We start from the raw sequence: 20,293 nt of genomic DNA, 5'->3' as shown, positions 1-20,293 counted from the left end.
ACCACCCCCAGTTAATATTTTGAGATTGTAAAGAAAATTACAAAAAGGTGTTCACAATACATGACATTTTGTTTCAAACAGAAAACAAGACATGAAATGCTGTATATTTCCTGTTGCTCCACATATTTAATATATGATTATGATTCTTCAACAAAACACTATGCAGGATCAGCTCCAATATGGCAGCTGAAGGAGGAGTTTAGGATGATGAGTGATGGAATCCCCAGAATGAATCAGGATGTTCAGGCATATGGGATTTTTACCCTGAATATTATGTTCCATTAATTTTCAAATAATTCATATGTTCATGAATTTATCCAATGATTAAGACTAATAAGTTTGAACAGGCAATGAAGTGTTCCCCATCTTTTCACTTTTCATAATGAAAAGGGGATAAAAGAAAATATGCAACTTTTAAATAAAATAATATAAATGGTGTCCCAATATGTCTCCCCATACCCTATGTAAACTCAGGTGACACATGAGATTTGCAGGCGAGAGATATTTATTCTCTCCTTCTACCTCCAGACCCATCTCTACCTTCTTTATGAAGTTTTATCCAAAGTCCCCATGTGTCAGTCTTTTACTTTCCCGAGACCATCCAGCTCACAAGGTATTATTCTTTGATTATATTGTATATATGTGTATTTATGTCTTCTACAGATTGGAAACTTGTGTCTTGTACCATTTACTGCTCTTTCTTAAAAATAGTTTTAATTAAAATATAATTACTTAATTTACCCATTTTCATTTTCTTATCTCATCCTCTTCTACATAGCAAACATTTCTCACCAAAATTCATTGCCTCTGCCTGCTTTTGCTTTAATTGTTGTTACATAGATACAACCTGCTCAGACCATATGGTGTACCTTGTATGTGCATGATTTCAGGACTTGCCCCATGGTGTTCAATATCAGATTGGAGTGCTGTTCCTTTGGTAAGACTGCTTCTCTTGTTGGTATTTCTCAGGTGCCTGTACTTCTCTGTCTAGATTTGAAGCTCTATCAGATTTCCTTTTGCCAGGATAGTATTCTACTGGTGCATAAATGTTCAGGTCTTGTTTAAGCAACCATGACCTTGAGAATTCTTAGGTATGTATTCTGTGCCATGTTTAAGAGATGCAATCTCACAGAAACCTTCCTGTTCCTCTGGAGCTTAGACATTTTCTGTGCCCTCTTCCCCAGTGCTCCCTGAGCTGTAGGCGCATGGATCAGTTCAGGCAGAACACTGCATGATCACTTGTTCTCTGCATTTTGATTAGTTGTAGTTTTCTGAATGGTTCTCTGTCTTTTGAAAAGAAGAAAGTGTTTGATGAGGACAGAAAAATATACTTATCCCTGGGAACAATGATTGATATTTAGAATGTAATTAGGGATTGTGCTGTGTAAGACAGTAGTTATAGGTTCACCTCAAAGATCTATAAACTCACTAGTCCTGCATACTTTGGCTAGGTTTCCAGAACCAGGCAAGATTTTCCTCTTGTTGAGTTATTTCTTGTGTCCAATTTGAGAGCTATTGGTTGCCACCAAAATATGAGTACCACTATTGCAACCTTAAATTTTAGTACAATATTGGCCACTGTAGTTTATAGGCATCATAGCAGGGAAGGATAATTGTCTGCTTGTCTCCTTTCATCAAGGAGAAGACTTCAATTCAGGTCAAGCTGGCTTCCTCTGTATCATTTGGTCAAAATGCATTGTGTCATCAGCAATAGGTACTCACTGAGAACTTGTGGTGAAGAACAATATTTAAAGATAAGAGTCTATAATATTTTAGGAGTCTTTTTTAAATTTCCCCACTAACAGCTTAAATGAGGGATTTCCATGACTGGTATTGAGGATTTTGTTAGCTGTGTGCAGCTCTTGGGGAAGCATTGTCAGCCCAAATAGTTTAATTTAAACTATGTGTGTATATGTATATACATATTTTTATTCTTATGTATTCTACACTATTTTAGGTAAATAGATACTAATATGATTCCTTATAACTTTTTTAGCCATGGTCACTTTATTTCACCCTCCCCCCTCTCCTTCCTTCTGTGTTGAGCTCTTTTCCCATCCCAACTACCCTCCCTTCATTTTTCCTATTTTTTATATTAAATTATGCTTCCTTTGCTATTTCCTTCTTTAGTGCTTCTCCCCAACCTCATGTTCCCTTTTGTACCTTTCTGTCCTCTAGAAAGGTGTAACACACCTACAGAAAGGTGTGGTTACTCCAGGTTATTCATGTCCATCTGATGATTTTTATTTAGGAGGCTCTACACTTTCCGTTGGAATTAGGAGTCCAGCAGCAGAACATGTGCCATCTGTCTTTCTGTCTCTCAGTCAACTCATTCAAAGCAGTCTTTTCCAGTTCCACCCATCTACCTGAAAAGTTTGCGATGCCATTCTTCATTCCTCCCTATAGTGAATGCAGGTTACACACACACACACACACACACACACACACACACACACACACACGCACAGCATTTGTGGTCAGTTGTTTTATTGAGTTTTAGACACAGGTGAGAAAAAAATCTGTAACTTGTCTAATTTTCTTGTGATGATTAATAACAATTTTGAGTTTTTTTCAGCCATTTTATTTTTCTTCTAAGAACTCTATCTAGGCACTAATGTTTTCTGACCATCTGCATTTCTTTGTAATTTGTAGGAACTGATCACTAGAACTGATGGAGTGAATAAGGCTGGTTTAATGAGGTTTGTGGAGATGGCCTGAAGTCACTCTTGTTGTCTGTGGTGTCAGTACACTAGGCGGCCCTGCAGGTGTCCTGGAAATCGGCTTTTCTTAAGTTGTCTAGAGGTTGAAGAGCTGAGAGGACATCAGGACATAACATCCGCAACGCAAAGAGCAGGAGTGATGGTGTGGAGTTCATGTGGATCTTTAGCTCCCAGTTGTTCTTACGGAAAAGCACAAATATCTAGAACCTGGTCAGTGGATCCCAATTGTCTATAGATCTATTTAAAGAACAACAAAAAGCCGTGCAAAGGTTCTGCAAGGCTCTGCCTAACCTATGGGAGTCACTAGTTTTCCACCCTCATTCTGCATTCATGCACCCCACCCCCACTTCTTCACACATTTCCCCAGACTCCCTTACGTGATGGGCTACAAAGAAAATACAGTGTCCTGGACCCTACTGTGACTGGTATTTCCTGCACAGTTCTAAAGCAAGTACAGTTCGCAATCAGGACATGGAGGTGGTTGGAGTGCAATATCATGACACAGAGGTGGGCGGGGTTTCCTGTTCAGATGAAGGAGGAAGCTCAATGATTCTGAGAACCTATCCTCTGTAAGCATAGTGTGTCTGTGCATAAGACTCGACCCCATCAGATCTGGAGAGAAGAATCCCAGCAACTGGACAGGGGCCATGGAGAGGAACCTGGGAGCTGTGCTGGGGATTCTGTGGGTGCAGATTTGCTGTGAGTTGGGCTCAGCTAAGTTGCTTTAGGCATTCTCCAGAAATGGTGGAGTGGGAGAAAGCCAACACACAGCTCCTGTGCATTCATCCTCATGGGAGTCTCCTGGGATATCTGACAGGTGTGGGTGAAAACCTTTGTCTGATTCTCATTTGTTTTTCTATTTCCAAGCAGGTGTGAGAGGAGCTGAGGTGGAGCAGAGTCCTTCAGTCCTGAGTCTCCAGGAGGGAACCAGTTCTGCTCTGAGATGCAACTTTTCCACCACCATGAGGGGCATGCAGTGGTTCAGACAGAATCCCCAGGGCAGCCTCATCAGTCTGCTTTACGTGGCTGCAGGAACAAAGGAGAATGGGAGGTTAAAGTCAACATTTCATTCTAAGGAGAGCTACAGCGCTCTGCACATCAGGGACACCCAACTGGAGGACTCAGGCACCTACCTCTGTGCTGCTGAGGCACAGTGCTCCCAGCAAGCTTGCAGCCTGGCCCCAAACTGCAGCGGGGTGTGCAGCTCCAGCCCCTGACACAAGGAGACTGCAGGAGGCTTTGCACAGCTGTGGCTTTATCAGATCTCCACCAATTACAAAGGAAGTGTGAGGAGACATAAAAATACCTCAAGAAGTTCACACTTAAATTCAGACTGACCTGACACTGACTTCTAGAATGTTAAATGCTAAGAAACATCAGATCACAATATTAAAATACACATTTAATTTATCAAATGCTTATGCTAATGCCATAAAATAAAACCCCTCTTACACAATCCAGAATTGTTTGGGCCATTTCTCAAAATCGGAAACTGAGAGCAACTGTTTTCATCCTTTGTTCAGAGAGCACCTGACCACACTTTTAGCTAATTGGCTAAATATGAAGTTAAAGAAAGGATAAATTTGGAAAACCTAATAAATTAAGTTGAAGAAACTCAAGACAAACAAATCTCATTATTAAATCCAAACATCATTTCAACAATATCTTGATATTTTTAAAAGTGTTATACATTTAATTATGAAATGTGAAACCAATATTTCACATCAAAAATTATAAAAGCCAAAAGATAAATGACTGAATAGATAGTTTTGTAGTCTGTCAAACAATATTACAGCAGTTGTTTCTTCTGATATATTTATATATCTGCAAGGTATACAGACAAAATTTCTCATTAAAACACTGTTTTCAAAAAGAAAAAAAAATCCCACAAAACTGAAAACTTCCTAACTACCATACAATAGGGGACTAACTCATTTTATATATGTTTACATTTATATTATTTATATTTAAATGTGAACCAAACAACTCTTTTTCTCCAAGAGTGGACAGATTATATTCCGCAGCTGCAAAACTGTGGCCTGTCACTTGTTTCTGCATAGAACTAGAAAGTAGCCACGTCATTCATCCATGTAATGTCTGTCCATTGACATTTTGATACAGCAGCTGAGTGGTTACAGCAGCCACTGGACAGGCTAAAACATTTTCTTTCTAAGCTTCACAAAATTAACTGACCATCTTGTGATTCATCCCCTTTGCACCTACGCTTGCTTACAGCATAGATTGCCCAGCTTCCCAGATAATATTTCCCAATTGCCAGGAAGATTTACTTCAGCATGTCTAGAAGTGGTGTCACTCAAGTGAGAGCATTTACAGGAAGAATTAATTCATCTCAGAGGGTTCACAAATGGCAACCATCCTAATTCTAGCTTCTCAGTAGGGTGGGGCTATGGAATTAGGTGAGAATGGAACATGGCAATTAGATACAGACAGAGGTTACTCCGAAAAGGCTTTGTAACCAATACTGATAGATCTTTCTTCTAACCCCAATCCTGATTAATCTGGACTTGAATGCACTTGTTTAAAAAAACAAATGAGCTTGAGGACTACAGTTAGCAAGCAATTTTAGAAGTTTTCTAGCTAAAACAGACAATAAACAAAAAAGCAGTATCAACAATATTGTTTGATATAAATCCTTAAAATCAAAATCACAATTAAAGTTAACTCAAAATGCAAAAGGATAAAAGTTGTATCGATTGAGGAAAGCACCTTGCATTCTTTTCCATTTGCACTGACAGGCATCATGGCTGGATCATCTTCACCCCATGCCCTCACAAGGTCTGTGAGCTGTCACACTTGAGGGTGACAATGCTCATTCTCTTTAGGTCTGGTCCACAATAGTATCTGTGTGATGGACAATACACTTCATCTTGTTACAGTCATCAGGCTTCTGCTCCATTTCCTGTAAGACTCTTCTGGAGATTTTTTCCCTCATTTTTTGATTCTAAACTTCAGTGTTTTTATTAGCTTATGTTAAAGTCTGAATTTCATCCAGATATTGAACAAGTTCACAGTTCTTTTAAGACAGATGTGATCAGTTGCCACTGTTTCCTCATCGTAATCAAAGTGGTTACTTTTGTGAATCTATTTGTTTCTGGCTATCAGTAATATCCTGACAAAGCTGTTCATTCTCTTCTTAATTTGCTGTTTTAGTGTTCTGCCTCCTCATTCAAAGAGCCAATTTTTTTTATTAACTTTCTTCTCTTTATCCAAATGCCATCCACATTCTCTAATTCTTTATGATTTTTTGTTCCAATTGGTTTTCAAGCTGGTGAATTTTGTCCCATATAATGAGTATCCTGTCCACCTACAGACTGCTGAACCATTGCCAGTTCATCTTCCAGTTTCTTTACTTTTGTTCTTAGTTGATTTTCACATTTTGCTTGCCCTTCTCCAGCTTTTTCAATTTCTTCCAAAGCCAGGCCTACTTCTTCTTCTTTTTTTTTTTTTTGAAAAGAGTTTTAATAACTTTTAGTGAATTTATTGGCTATTTGTGTGTTTTTACATGCATGCAAGCTACACTTTCTGTGGCAGTCGAAAAGCAACTTGTGGAATCAGTTCTGTCCTTCAAACCTGCAGCTGAAACTCATGTTGTCAGGCTTAGTGGCAAATGCCTTTACCTAAAGAATCATCTTGACAGCCATCTTTAAAAAGAAAACTGGGGTTTTGTTTTAATTCATGTTCTATTTTTTTTTAATTTTTTATTTAACTTTTATTAATTACATTTATTCCTTTTGTATCCCCCCATAAGCCCATCCCTCCTCCCCTCCCAATCCCACCCTCCCCCCCTTTCTGCATGCATGCCTCTCCCCAAGTCCACTGATAAGGGAGGTCCTCCACTCCTTCTTTCTGATCTTTTTTTTTTTTTCTTCTCAATGCAGTTTATTCAGGAACATTGAACAATCTTCTGACCCTGGGTAAAGCCAGCCCACAGCTTAAAATAGCCTCTGGGTAGCCAACCCCATCGTGCCTCGTGGGCAATGCAGATAGGTCCACATACATGGAAGCAAGCCAGATCCTCAGCCTTAGCCAAATGTGGAGTTGTTCGGGACAGAGAGCACTCACCATCAGGAAGGTGGAAGGCAGAAACCAGCTCCATCTTTAAGGCGCGGCATTACGCAGCTCTCTACAGTTCCCCCTTTTTGTTTTAGACGCATCAGGCAAGAGTAGAGGTCTGATCTTTGATATTACAAATAAATTGGGACTTTGTACCGATGTTCATTTAGGTGTCATCCACTCAAAGAGCATCAGACCCGTCCGATACCTTTTTCTCAGAGGCGGGACCTGGGGCATCAACCCGCATGCAATCAGACATGCTCTTCTCTGGGTCCAAAGCGGCTGACCCTGAGTGCAGTGCTTAGCCTCGCATCCTGAGCATAACATTTTAGCTTTTTATGGTAGCCAACCATGCTTGGGGAGAATGTCCTGCTTCAATGGCTGTAAGGCCTGAATGATCATGGCTGCATTACGCTGTTGTGAGACTCTAATCTTGCATATACACCACAGGCAAACCAAGGAGACCAACACCAGAAGGCCTGCTAATGCTCCCATGCCCACCCATTCCTTCAGATGATTCATGGCTGCAGCAATCCATGATGATAATCCTGTGGCTAGTCCTTCGTCCACTCTGGTAGAATTTACCATGACAATGGCCACTCTGAGCTGCTCTATCGTAGTATCGAATTCTCCAGTCCAATTACCTAAAATATAGCTCGACAATTGTTTAGACAGATTTGCAGCACGGGAAAAATTCTCATATTGTATGCTAGTGACACAAAGTCCAGCATACTTCCATTGACCTTCAGCTGTCACCTTCTTCAACATCTGTGAAACTCTGAATAAATTTACCATGCTTTCTTCATGTTCACCTTTTACTTCACTTATTTCCACCTTTGATGAGGAAATCCATAAATTATCTCCCAATGCTTCTTGAAGTGGCAGGTCAACTGGATCAACTTTGATTAATTCTGTCCAGTTTACTTTAGGTGGCTTCTTAAATTTGCTCACTGTCTTATACCTCCTAAGCCTTGCAAGCAGTGGCAATCGCTTATCTGTAGCAACCACCAACCTGTTCATCCCTGGCCCGGCCTCTCTCTCCTACAGCCTTCCTCACAAACCCAGGCTCCCACCAGCTCTTCCTGAACAAGCCCAATAATGGTAACTTCTAGGTGACACCACTTTGTGTCTTGATATTTTTATATAAATCACAACAGTGAAAACTCTGTTGTGTTTTCAAGTCATCGAGGGCACTGTTTTTACATCTGGGGAGAGAAACAATTTTCTTTTTTATGTCAGGTTTCACAAAATGTATCACAACCTCTGTTGAGAATTTGAGTTTTCTAGTTACCCCTGAAAGAGAGTAACTCTTAACTCCAGAAATCCATCAAGATGAAGCTGTCAATGTGACTTTTGCTTCATATCTTAAGAAACCACTGGCCATTCTCAGTTTCTCCAAGTTACAGTGTATATATATTTCTTACAAGAAAGGAGTGCTATATTTAATGATTAAAAGGAGAGCCTCAAAAAAGGAGTATCCTGCCTATCTCTGCCTAGGCTGTCCAGTATACAACAGTATCACACCACAAATGATCACTATATTGAGCAAAGTCCAATTTTATGTTATTTGACTTTAAGTGTAATCTTCACCATGATCCACTACCAATTCATTGTGTTATGGGATGTATGGAAACACTGATAAGATCCTATTTAATTTCTCTAAAGCCCTAGGATCTGTCAGAGAAACGGCAGGCATGTTAGATGCCTGAGAATATGAATGGTCTTAGGTTTCCATAGGCTGAAAACAATTGTTCCCAGTCTCATTATGCCCAAAAATGCTCACAGATATTTTCTGTGTTCAGTAAGTAGCAAAAAAATTCAATGCCAGAAGAATTAAGAATTTATGCATGTCCCTCGTACAATATCATTACAAAGCAGAAAGTATGTGCAAGCTGCCATTATAAAATGATTAGGTGATAAATGAACATGACTAGGTAGAAACTCTGTTTCCAGATATCTTCCTTTACATTGTGTCTCTGCCTCAGTCAGGCAGAAACAATCACCTCAAGGGAAATCAACCCTTGCAGCTCAGCATGTGGGGGCTGTAAAGGACATGGTCCTATCTGTGTAATAACAAAAATCAACAGCTCCAATCTGTGTAAACACTGGCACTTTGAGCAAGAACTAATCAGGCTGCAGCACTGCTGTTCCCTTTTGGTTTTAAATTGAAAATGGATTTTCTCCACACAATATATTCTACTCTCTGTATCCCCTCCCTCATCTCCTTCCAGATCCTCCCCATCTCCACACATCCAATTTCATTCTTTAGTCTCTCTCTCTCTCTCTCTCTCTCTCTCTCCCTTTCTTCTAGAAAAAAACAGGCAAATAAGCAAACCAAACATAGCAAATAGAAAAACAAAACAAGACAAATAAAATGTGAAGCACATACACACACAGAGACATGTGCACACAGAAAATCCATAAGAACACGAAATTGGAAAACATAATCTGTAGGTAAATGGCTGATATGGCAAACTATGCCCAGACAAAGCATTATGATACAAAAAATAAAAATCCTGAAATACACCATTGAGTTGGCCGTCTACTACTGAGAATGAGGCCTTCTCTACGTGAGACTCTGTTGGTAAAAACTAAACTCACAAAGACAAATATGGTGTGTATTCTCTTACCTTTGGATGTTAGATTTTAAGCCTTCTATAGGCTTGCTACAATCTGTATACCTACAGAAGATAGATACGGAGTAGGTAGCTAAAGGAAAGGGAAGGGTTTCCTGAATGGGGAAAAATAGAATAGATAGTTAAAAAGACAGGGAGGATGGTGGAACCAGGGGTAACTTTTCCTCTCTAAGCAGGTTATTATCAGGCTTCGGGTCAGAATAGAGAGAGTGTGACAGAGAGCAGGAAGGACAGTGTGAGTAACCTGCTTGTGTCCCTGCCAGTATGGGCAGAAAGTGTTTTTCTACATTGAAAAGTGACAGGATGAAAAGTTGATGTGCTAGAGGGGTTACTGATAGGTTATGCAGGAACTAGGGAAGCTAGGTTCTCTGCAAGGCTTGGTGGAGACCCTATGTGATGGAAGCAAAGAGGAAGGACAGGGCCCTGAGGTGCTCTGCTGCAGGGCTTACAGTGAAACCGGAGAAACTGCACTGTAGGACATGGAGGTGAGTGAAAATGGACCATTTTCTTTCCAGGTGGGTGTGGCTACCAGGTTCCCAGGTGGAGTGTGTCTTTATTGGCTTTTGACACAAAGGAATGTGGTTGAGAACGAAAAGAAAATGCAGCAAGGTACGATTGAGTTTCTAGTAAATGGAGGAGGAATAAGAGGTTAGGCCCCTCAACTCTTCTGTTGAGGAGATGTGGATGGTACTAGAGAAACCTAAATGATGGACAAGAGTGACAGTGAGGGTAGCCTACAGGCTTCTAAGCCTGTGTGGACACAGGGTTCTCAGGGGGTATCAACTCACAGTTGACACAAAGAGAAGGAAATCTCTTAGACAGGCCTTGGGGTATGCTGGGAGGGTACACAGGAAGGAGGAAACCTGAGGTGTTTTTTTTTTTTTCAAGGCTTGGCCAATTCTCCAGGATCCACACTACTTTTCTATCAGTAATTCAGTCTACAACACTGGATGCTGTGAGCCACATAGATGTTGCCATCCTCAAGACCAAATGTCTTCTGAGAACTTTTCAAAGAGTAGCTGAATGTATTTGTGATTCCAGGCTGACTTCTTTGGAAGGAAAGATGCAAGCATAGAAATAGCATATCAGTATTGTCAACAGGAACTCACTGAAATAAAAGAACATTGTCCCCTTGTAACTGAAAGCCCACAAGAGACCTGAAAAAAACATTCTTATGAGTGAACTAACTCACGAGGACAAAGATAGACCTAAGTATCTATCTCCAAGATAAGGCAGAATGCTTGACAAATGATCTGTGCATTCTGAAGTATGACAGGGGCTTAGTAAATACAGCTCTAGACATAATAAACGTCTCTCTCCTCACCCTCTGTCACACAGCCTTATATAGGAACACATCACATGTATACATACATATATATATATACATATATGTGTGTGTATGTATTATGCATATACATTTATGTAAGAAGCATTATACATATCCTATACTACATTTAAAGAAAAGAAACAGCTTAACTAGTGAGTACAAATACCATTCTTGATTTCTCAGTACTAGAACCCACTTGATATGGCATAATGCTGTTCACTGTGTCTGAATCCTTCATAGGGTCAGAAAACACTTAACCTTACTGGTTAGAGATACAACCACAAGGTGGCAGTAGATCCCAAATGCTGGGGAGGATGCAGAGAATTCGCTTCTTTGTATGTGGGCTCTGTAGGCTTAAAGCACATGCACAGCCTTTTTCTCATTGGTGAGGGGAAGACTCCAGAGCTAGAATTGTTACTGAGAAAGAACAACACCCTGGCAGCTATAGCTGACCTTCCGGCCATCACGGTTAACACTGGATTTCAATTTCATTGATAAGAACAATGAAGACATGTGTTCCTACTTTATTCATGTTTCTGTGGCTGCAGAAGGATGGTGAGTTAATATTTTAGGGCCTCAGAATAACCAGTGGGCATTTCTGAGTCATCTAGGGGAATCTATGTTTTATTCAAGTTTTCTCTAGTTGCTGTGGAAAAAGAGAATCCTGGAAAGTGATGACCTGACAACCTTTCTCCTTTCTCTCCATCTTTCTGCACAGGGATGAGCCAAGGAGAACAGATAGAGCAGCACCCTTCCATCCTGAGAGTCCAGGAGGGAGCCAGAGCTGTCATCAACTGCACGTACACAGACAGTGCCTCAGTCTACTTCCCTTGGTACAAACAAGAACCTGAGAAGGGTCCTCAGTACATCATGGACATTCGTGGAAATGTGGACAGAAAGCAGAACCAAAGGCTCACAGTTTTACTGGATAAGAAAGCCAAGCACTTCTCCCTGCACATCACAGACACTCAGCCTGGAGACTCAGCTATGTACTTCTGTGCCGCGAGTACACACTGCTCCACTGGCACCTGCAGCCTGTCCTCAAACCATGGGGCTGTGTCCACATCCTGTGTCACAGGCCTTTCAAGGCAGCATTTGCCAATTGCTAGTTTGCAAGTGCCAAGTATAATGTAGACATTAAAAACACGAAATAAGAAAGTTAGCTTCAACTCCCTCAGACAATTTAGGATAGTTTTCTCTTTCTTTTTTTTCTCCCTAAATTTCTTTTAAAAATTAAAATATACTCAATTTTCTGAGAAAAAAAAACATTGATTTCCAAAATGGTTGTACAAGTTTACAATCCCACCAGCAATTGAACAGTGTTTCCTTTTCTTTACTCATCAACATGTGCTGTTGCCCGACATCTTGTTCTCAGTTATTGTGACTGGTGTAAGATGGAATGTCAGAGTCGTCCTGGTTCACATTTACCTCATGACTAAGGTATTTGAGCATTTCTTAAAGGGCTTCTTGGCCACTCGAGATTCCTTTGTTGATAACTCTCCGTTTAGTTCTGTGCCACATTTTTAATTGGGTTATTTTGTTTGTTGGTATTTCATCTCCCGAGTTCATTATTATATAACTGGGCTCAGTTATTCACTCAAAATACACAATGTAACTGAATGCATCAAGAGACAAAAATCCATCTGTCTTCTGTCAACAAGAAACATCTTAGTTTTAAAGTTAGACGCTACTGTAGAGTAAATGGACAAAACTATTCTGGTCAAATGGGAAAAGGAAGTAAGCCGCCATTTCTATCCTAAAATCTGACACATGCACACACACACACACACACACACACACACACACACACAAGAAAAAAAAACACCTCTACTAATACACAAACTCATGGAGATTAACAGTTCATCGCTAAATGATGAAGGGATCAGGGAGAATCAAGAAACAAATAAAAGAATTTCTTGAACTAAATTAAAGTGAAACACAGTACAACAAAGCCTTTTGAGACACCTTGAAAGCAGTCCTATGAGGTAAATTTATACCCCTAATTACCTACATTAAAATTTTTAAGCACAAGTAAATTGCTTACTGATAGAACTCAAAAAGATGGTAAGCACAAGCAAAATCTAAAAACAATTGATGGCAAGAAATAGCAAAAAAAGGACCAGAAATCACTGAAATAGAAACAAAGCAAACAATGTTTTTTAAAAAAAATCAATGAATCTAAAAGATGGTTCTCTGAGATCTTTGGCTTAATTAGCAAAGGAAATAAAGAGATAACCTAAATTATCAAGATCAGAAATGAACAGGAAAACATTACAACAGACACCAAAGAAATTCACAGTAGTTTAAGGAAATATTTTTTAAAATGTATACTCTGTTAAGCTGGAAAACATAAAAGAAATGCATGAATTTCTAGATTATCCAAACCAGCAAAATTAACTAAGAAAAAACAAATCCAAACAGACCCAAAGAGGAATGAAGAATTTGAAATAGTAATGAAAAACCTTCAAGATTAGAAACAAGTCCAGGACCAGATATACTGATAGCAGAATTTCATCACACATTTAAAGATCTAAAGCTAGTTTTTCTTAAACAAATTAAAGAAAATAGAAAGAGAAGGAGTACTCCCAAACTTTTCTGATGCCACTATCATTCTAATGCCCAAACCAGGTATGGACACAACAACAAAATGTAAAATTATAAGACAATATCCCTGGTGAACACAGACTCAAAAACTCAATAAAACAATTGTAAACAGAATACAGGTACGTATAAAAAAGATTATATACCACAAGCACATTGCTTTTATCTCTGAAATGCAGGGAAGTTTTTATATACAGAAGTCAATTCAACACACAAATAGACTAAAAGACAAAAATTCCATGATTGTCTCAAGAGATGCAGAAAAATGCCTTTGACCAAATCCAACATGACTTCATGATAAAAGTCATAGAGAATGTAGGGCTAGAAGGAGCATACTTCAACATAATAAAAGCTTTATAGGAGAAACCCACAGCCAACACCTCAAATTAGCAGCTTTTGACCTATGGACTCTTGACCTCTCGGTCTTGCCTAAGACGAAGAAAACACAGAGATTTGCATTATGATGCATAACAGTAGCAAAATTACAGTTTATGAAGCTATAATTTTGATTTTATGATGGGGGTAGCTCACCACAACATGAGGATTTGTGTTAAAGGGTCACTGTATTAGAAAAGTTGAGAACCACTGTCCTAAATGAAGAGAACCTTGAACTAATCCCACTGATGTCAGAAATGTCAAGGATGTCTACTAGCCCTATTCTTTTTCAATATTGTGCTTAAAGTACTAGTTGAAGCAATAAGTCAAATGAAGGAAATTAAAGAGATACAAATATGGAAAGAAGAAGTCAAACTATATTTGCCAAGGACAGGATACTATATATTAGATATCACAAAATTCTACCAGAAAACTTAAAGAAATTATAAAAAAATCCAACATCAATTTGCACAAATCAATAGATTTTTATAAGCCACCCTCAAACATGCAAAAAAAGTCATGGCCATACTCCAATTCACAATAACTTTAAAGAAATAAAGTATCTGTGAATAAACCTAACTGAGAAAGTGAATGAACTCTACAAAGGAAATTTTAAACCTCTGAAAAGGAGATAGGAAAAAAAATCATTAGAAAGTGGAAAGACACCCATGCTTCTGGATTGGTAAAACTGACATTGTCTCAGGAAGGGAGGGGCGTGCATGAAGAAGGGGGAGGGGAGGAGGGAGGGGCTTATGGGGAATACAAACTGAATAAAGTATAATTAATAAAATTAAATTAAATTAAGAAAAACGAGTAAAATAATTAATTATACACTTTTGAAAAAGTAGAAAAAATTGCTTTGATGTTAAAAATATTTAAAGAAAACAGAAAAAAATTTTAAAATTAAATAAATGAATAAATAATTTTAAGAAAAAAAATGACATTGTTATAGTGACTATTATATCAAAACCTATTTAGACATTCAAGGTTTCCCCAGTCAGTATTCTCATCTCATTCTGTAGAGAAAGGTAAAAAACTATCCTCAAATTCATATAGAATCATAAAAGAACTGATTCAAAACAAGCATGAGGAAAAAGAAAAATGCTGGTGAACATTACAATTTCAGATCTTAAGATATATTAGAGAGCAATAGTAACAAAAACAGTATGGTAGTGTCATAAAAACAGATATGTAGACCAATGGAACAAAACTGAAGTCCTTCCTGAGAATATGTAACTTCAGCCACTTGATGTTTGATGAAGATGCCAAAAACACTTGATGCAGAGGAGGAGACATCTTCAACAAATGGTGCTGGTAAAATTGGATGTCTACATGCAGAAGAATGAAAGTAGACCTGTATGAAACCACCTAGCACAAAAAAAAGTTCTAAATTGATCAAAGACATAAATGGCAAAGCAAAATATTGAAAATGCTAGAAGAAAATATAGCCAGTACCTACATGATGTAGGGGAAAGGACTTTCTGATATGATGCCAGTTGTCCAAGAATTAAAGCCTACAACTGAAAAGTAGGAATTTGTGAAACTAAAAAGCTTCTGCACAGTTAAGAAACAACCAACAGGGTAAAGAGGCACCACATAAAATGGGAATGAATCTTTGCCAGATATACATTTAACAGGCTGTATATCCAGAATATACAAAGGAACCTCCCCAAAAGACATATTTGAAAAATGGACCTGGAACCTGAATAGGGACTTCTCAAAAGAAACAACAAAAATATTACTAAAACTATCCAGAAAAAAGACTGTTAATCGCCCCTAGAAATCACAGCAAGACAAATCAAAACAATTTTGAGATTTCAACAAATATCCATGGAAACACTGAAAACAAGTGCTGGAGTGGATACTGGAAAAAGGCAATCCTTGTTCACTGTGGATGGGATTGCAAATTGGTGCATCCACCATTAAAATCAGTGTGGATGATTATCAAAAGGCTGAAAATTAATATCTCATATGACCCAGCCACACTACGCTTCAGCTTGTGCCAAAGGACTTCATGTACCACTCCACATACACTCATACACTTATTCTGTCATGTTCATTGTTGCTTTATTCACAATAGGCAGAAAATGAAAACAATCTAAATATACAACACACGAATGATAATGATCATGTGGTACAAAAATACTATGGGACACTCTGTAAAGAAAAAATGAAATCAGGAACTTTGTAGGTAAATAGAAGAAAAAAAAAAGATTATATTGACTAAGGAAATAAATTCAGACCCAGAAAGGCAAACTGTCTGAAAATACCAGAAGGAATGATATTATTAACTACTTGCCTAAAAAAATCACCCCTGTAATATATATATATATATGATTCTATATATATTCACACATGTTTATATACTTAATATATAATTATGATGTCCATATATTATATAATTATATATTATAAATATATAAAATGTATTATATATACATAAACATGCATATACATGGTTTTAATAATTGTTTCCACATAGTTTGATGGTGCCTCCTTCAAGAGCCAAACACCACCTAAGGAAAACTCCAATGCCATACATAAGAACCCTGTTTTAAGTTGGTGCCCAGGGATTTTCAAGGGACTCCTAAAACATACAGCCCATTGCTGTTGACCTTGGTTACCCCCAAAGGTAGTGAGTGCCTATTGCTGAAGAGACCAGTCACTTCACACACAGGTTCCAGAAACCACTAAGCTAAAACTGACCTGAATGCCCTCTCCAGAGGACTATTTTTCTTGGTACAAGAAAGTTCCATTCAAGATTCCAGAGGAGAAAGGCAACCAAGAGTCCTACTCAGCTATGATGCCTATGAGCCATATCAGCAATCAATATGGCACAGTGATCCTACAACTGCAGTAATGGTACACACATTAGCAGGATCCAAAAGATCTCTAATTGGACTGAAGACCCACTCCACCATAAGGAAGCCGCATCTGGCACTAGAAACTTATTCAGTGCAAGTGAAGTCGTGGTTAGTAGTGGAGAATCTATGACCATTGTTTTATGAAACCAGCATAATTACTAACAGTAATCTATAAACAATTGTCCTATATCCACTTAGAGTTGTGGCCTTCACCCCATAGATAGAAACCACTAAAGAATACCACCACCATTGAAAATGAAGAGTTGAGGAGCCCAGTCCCAATGGATACATCTAAAACCACCTCTGCACCTGAGCCTCAGGGAACATTGCAGAGGAGGAAATAGAATGACTGTGAAAATGACAATCAGGAGTTTGCTGAAAATTGTGTCCTACTAATATCAGAAGTTAAACATGTAACATCTCATCAACATGGCCATTGAAATGTGAGCTGAAAAAGAGTGACACTAAGGAACATGCCAAAGTCAACACGGAATAGCACATGAAGACTGAACCCAACACAAAGAGGCAGAGGTAACTGAGGAAAGCTGAGAATGAGAGAGATGGTCTTACCCAAGGAAGACCACACTACTTGGTTGTCCAGTGCCAAATGGTCACTGAAAGGGTTAGGCTAACTTTGTAACCTATATGTCTTCTAAAGCCTATAGTTTTGAGTTTTAGGTCCAGGTTAAGCTAAAGCCTCTTAGTACCTTTCCAGAGAGTGAAGAAATGTGACCCTATCCGTGAGGACAGATATAAAAAAAGGGCAAGCAAACAATGGTCCTTCACTCACCAAAAGAAGGACCAGACCCTTGTCCTTGAGATAGCGTTTCTTAGCAACGAACCTAGACTTCTTATGATTAGCTTTTGACCTCCAGCCAAGAGCCCGCAGCCCTAATTTTCAAGGATGAGCTAACCACCCCCACCTTCAATTGCAGCTGCATCCATACTTGGCAGGACTGGCCAAGCTTGAACACCTAAGACTAACCAATTATCTTACTTTATAGCTTCCTCATCCAATCCTAAATTGCCAAAAATAGAACTTCAAATCTCCCGCAATTTTTCTTTTAAAAACCTAAAGGCCTTTGTCTCCCGGTGCCACTCTTTGCTGACCAGCAGGGGTGACCCCGTTGTACAATGGTTAATAAACCTCTTGCTTTTGCAACGAGTCTTGGTCTGGGGGAGTTTCTGGGAAGGGCGCGATTGAACTCCTGGGCTGTGAGACCCCAGGTCTTACAGTCACCTCTGAAAACATACATACACACACGTAACATTAGATGGACCAAACATATATTGTATTTAGGAATAGCTCCTTATATGCATTGTTGGTAAAATGTTCTTTTAAAACGTATATGCCTTACCCTTGTTAATTCAAATGCTGATTTCCCCACCCCCAACTCTCTGGTTTCAATCCGGATATCACATTGTGATACTCATTATAAGCATCCTGTCTCAACTCTTGTGTAAACAGGACAAAATAAAGCAACTAGATACAATGTTGTGCAATGGGAGGAGCAAGAGGATAGGAAAGAGGGGAGGAGCTAGAGAGCAGGAAAGGAGTGGGAGGAGCAGGGGAGAGTGAGGAGAGCAGAGCTGGAGGAGAGATCTTGGAGGATGTTGAACATAAACCAGAACTAAGATTTCACAAAAAGCAAGTATAATGTGGGAAATCTAAATGTTAGGAAACTGAGGGCTTGGAGGTTTAGGAGGGAGTAAATATTGCCCAGCATTGTGTTCTAGGTTAACTAAAAACCCAGTCTCTGTGTGGTGATTTGGTTATACAGCTGCTGAGGATTAACAGCAGCATTACTAGAAGATAAACCAATAGTAAATATTAATCACCGCTTACAACAATGCATGCAACAACAATTAGTTTTTTAAAAAAAGAAAAAAAAGAGGCTGCAGATTTGAAGGAGAGTGGAAAGAGTAGGCACATGGGAGTGTTTGGAGGGAAGAATGGAAAGGGAGACCTATTGTGATTACATAATAATCTCAAAACACCAATAAGCAAACAAACCAAATTCGGAACTAGAAAGACCAGGATGGTAGCTCAAGCTGCATTTTTTTTTTCCTATTCCCCTGGGGTTCTGTGTACCCGTGCCCTAAAAGAGCAAGTCCATTCTGAATGGTCCATTCCCCACACACAACTGATAATGCCATGAGAGAGAAACATGGCTTACTTCTTAAATCCATTTCTCTATTAAAGCAGAGAGGTTGTAATGTTCATGGGCATTACCTGGTATACTTCACTGTGATGTTGAAAGAAGTTGAAAATGTAAGTGATGTGTAACAAAGATTTTGTTATTTAGTTCTGTTTTAGGATATAAAATGACCCATAAGGACAATTAAAACAATGGCCACAAATGATGTTTAAACAATCATATGCAAACAATTGTAAAAATGGTAACAAGAAACTGGAAGAATGTGTATTGTTATTGCATTGAATCCCAGAATGTTCTTAGTAGTAGCAAGGAAAGAGATTTATATTTTAAATACATGGAGCTTAATCTGAACACTGGGAGAAGCTCAGTGTGAGTGAAGACAGAAAGTGAAGTCTGTTATGTAAACTTAGCTCAGAGAGCAAGTCAGTTTATGCTAGCAGGAAATGTTCTAAGGGAGAAGCAGAACTATTTAAATTTTTTTTTTAATTTTAAAGTTTGTTCATTATATATCCCGATTGAAGCCTCATCCCTTAACTCCTCAGTCCCACCCTTTCTTCCTCTTATCTCCTATTCCCTTCCTCTAGTCCACTGAAAGGGAGTGTTCTCTTCCTCTGCCTTCTGCCCATAGCTTATCAAGTCTCATCAGGAGTGCCTAGATCCTCTTCCTCTGTTGTCTCCCAAGGCTGCGTCACCAGGGCCAAGTGATCAAAAAGAAGGCAACTGAGTTCATGGCAGAGGCAACCCCTGCTCTCCTTACTCAGGAACCCACATGCAGACTGAGCTGCCAATCTGAACAGGAAGTCAAGATCCTCTCCATGCATGGTCCTTGGTTGGTGCATCATTCTCTGCAGGTCTCCCCTGGGCTCAGGTTTTTTAGCCTTTTTGGTCTCCTTGTGGGGCTCCTGCCCTCTCCATGTGCTTCTATCCATTTCCCCACGCTCTGCCCAAATTACCTCAATATCTAGCTATATCACTCCTGGACATATGCCCAAAAGATGCCCCACCATTCATCAAGGACCTTTGCTCAACTATGTTCGTAGCAGCTGTATTTGTAATGCACAGAATCTGGAAGCAACCAGATGTCCCACAAAGGATGAATGGATACGGAAATTGTGGCATATTTACACAGTGGAATACTACTCGGCTATTAAAAACAAGGAAATCATGAAGCAGAACGATTTTCAAAAATTCAGGTCACTCCATAGAGTTCAATAACTTATGTGTTTCTTCACTTTTCCTGAAATTTAGAAATATTGACTATTTTTTTTTGGGGGGGGGAGTGTGTGATTTCTTTTCTGAAAAAACATTAATAAGAATTTTCTTAAAATTGTCATTCTCTTAGAACAGAGAAAATATGACTGTTGACCTACCAGAGATCCCTCAACCCAAACTAATTGTTCCTTCTTTCCAGTGTCTTCCAGCAAATTTTGCTACATTTAACTTAGGTTACTCTCTGGCCACCAGAGGGCGCAGCATCCTAACGCTATAGCATTTCCTGTGAGAACTTAAGTTTAGACTGTTTCTCAGTGTTTTCACA

At 39.0% G+C, this 20,293-nt stretch overlaps 2 gene segments (V, D, J or C); both read left to right on the top strand.

Moving 5' to 3' along the window:
• Window positions 1-3,367: 3,367 nt before the first annotated feature.
• On the top strand, window positions 3,368-3,937 carry LOC132656384 (T cell receptor alpha variable 22-like). The segment is given in 2 exon segments: window positions 3,368-3,419; window positions 3,591-3,937. Coding segments are annotated over 2 exon segments (399 nt in total).
• A 7,323-nt stretch (window positions 3,938-11,260) lies between these two features.
• On the top strand, window positions 11,261-11,891 carry LOC132656383 (T cell receptor alpha variable 13-1-like). The segment is given in 2 exon segments: window positions 11,261-11,312; window positions 11,476-11,891. Coding segments are annotated over 2 exon segments (468 nt in total).
• The last annotated feature ends 8,402 nt before the right edge of the window (window positions 11,892-20,293 follow it).

This window comes from Meriones unguiculatus, chromosome 9 (genome assembly GCF_030254825.1).
Source record: "Meriones unguiculatus strain TT.TT164.6M chromosome 9, Bangor_MerUng_6.1, whole genome shotgun sequence".
NCBI classification, from domain to species: domain Eukaryota; kingdom Metazoa; phylum Chordata; class Mammalia; order Rodentia; family Muridae; genus Meriones; species Meriones unguiculatus.
This window is presented reverse-complemented; position numbering and strand designations above follow the sequence as displayed.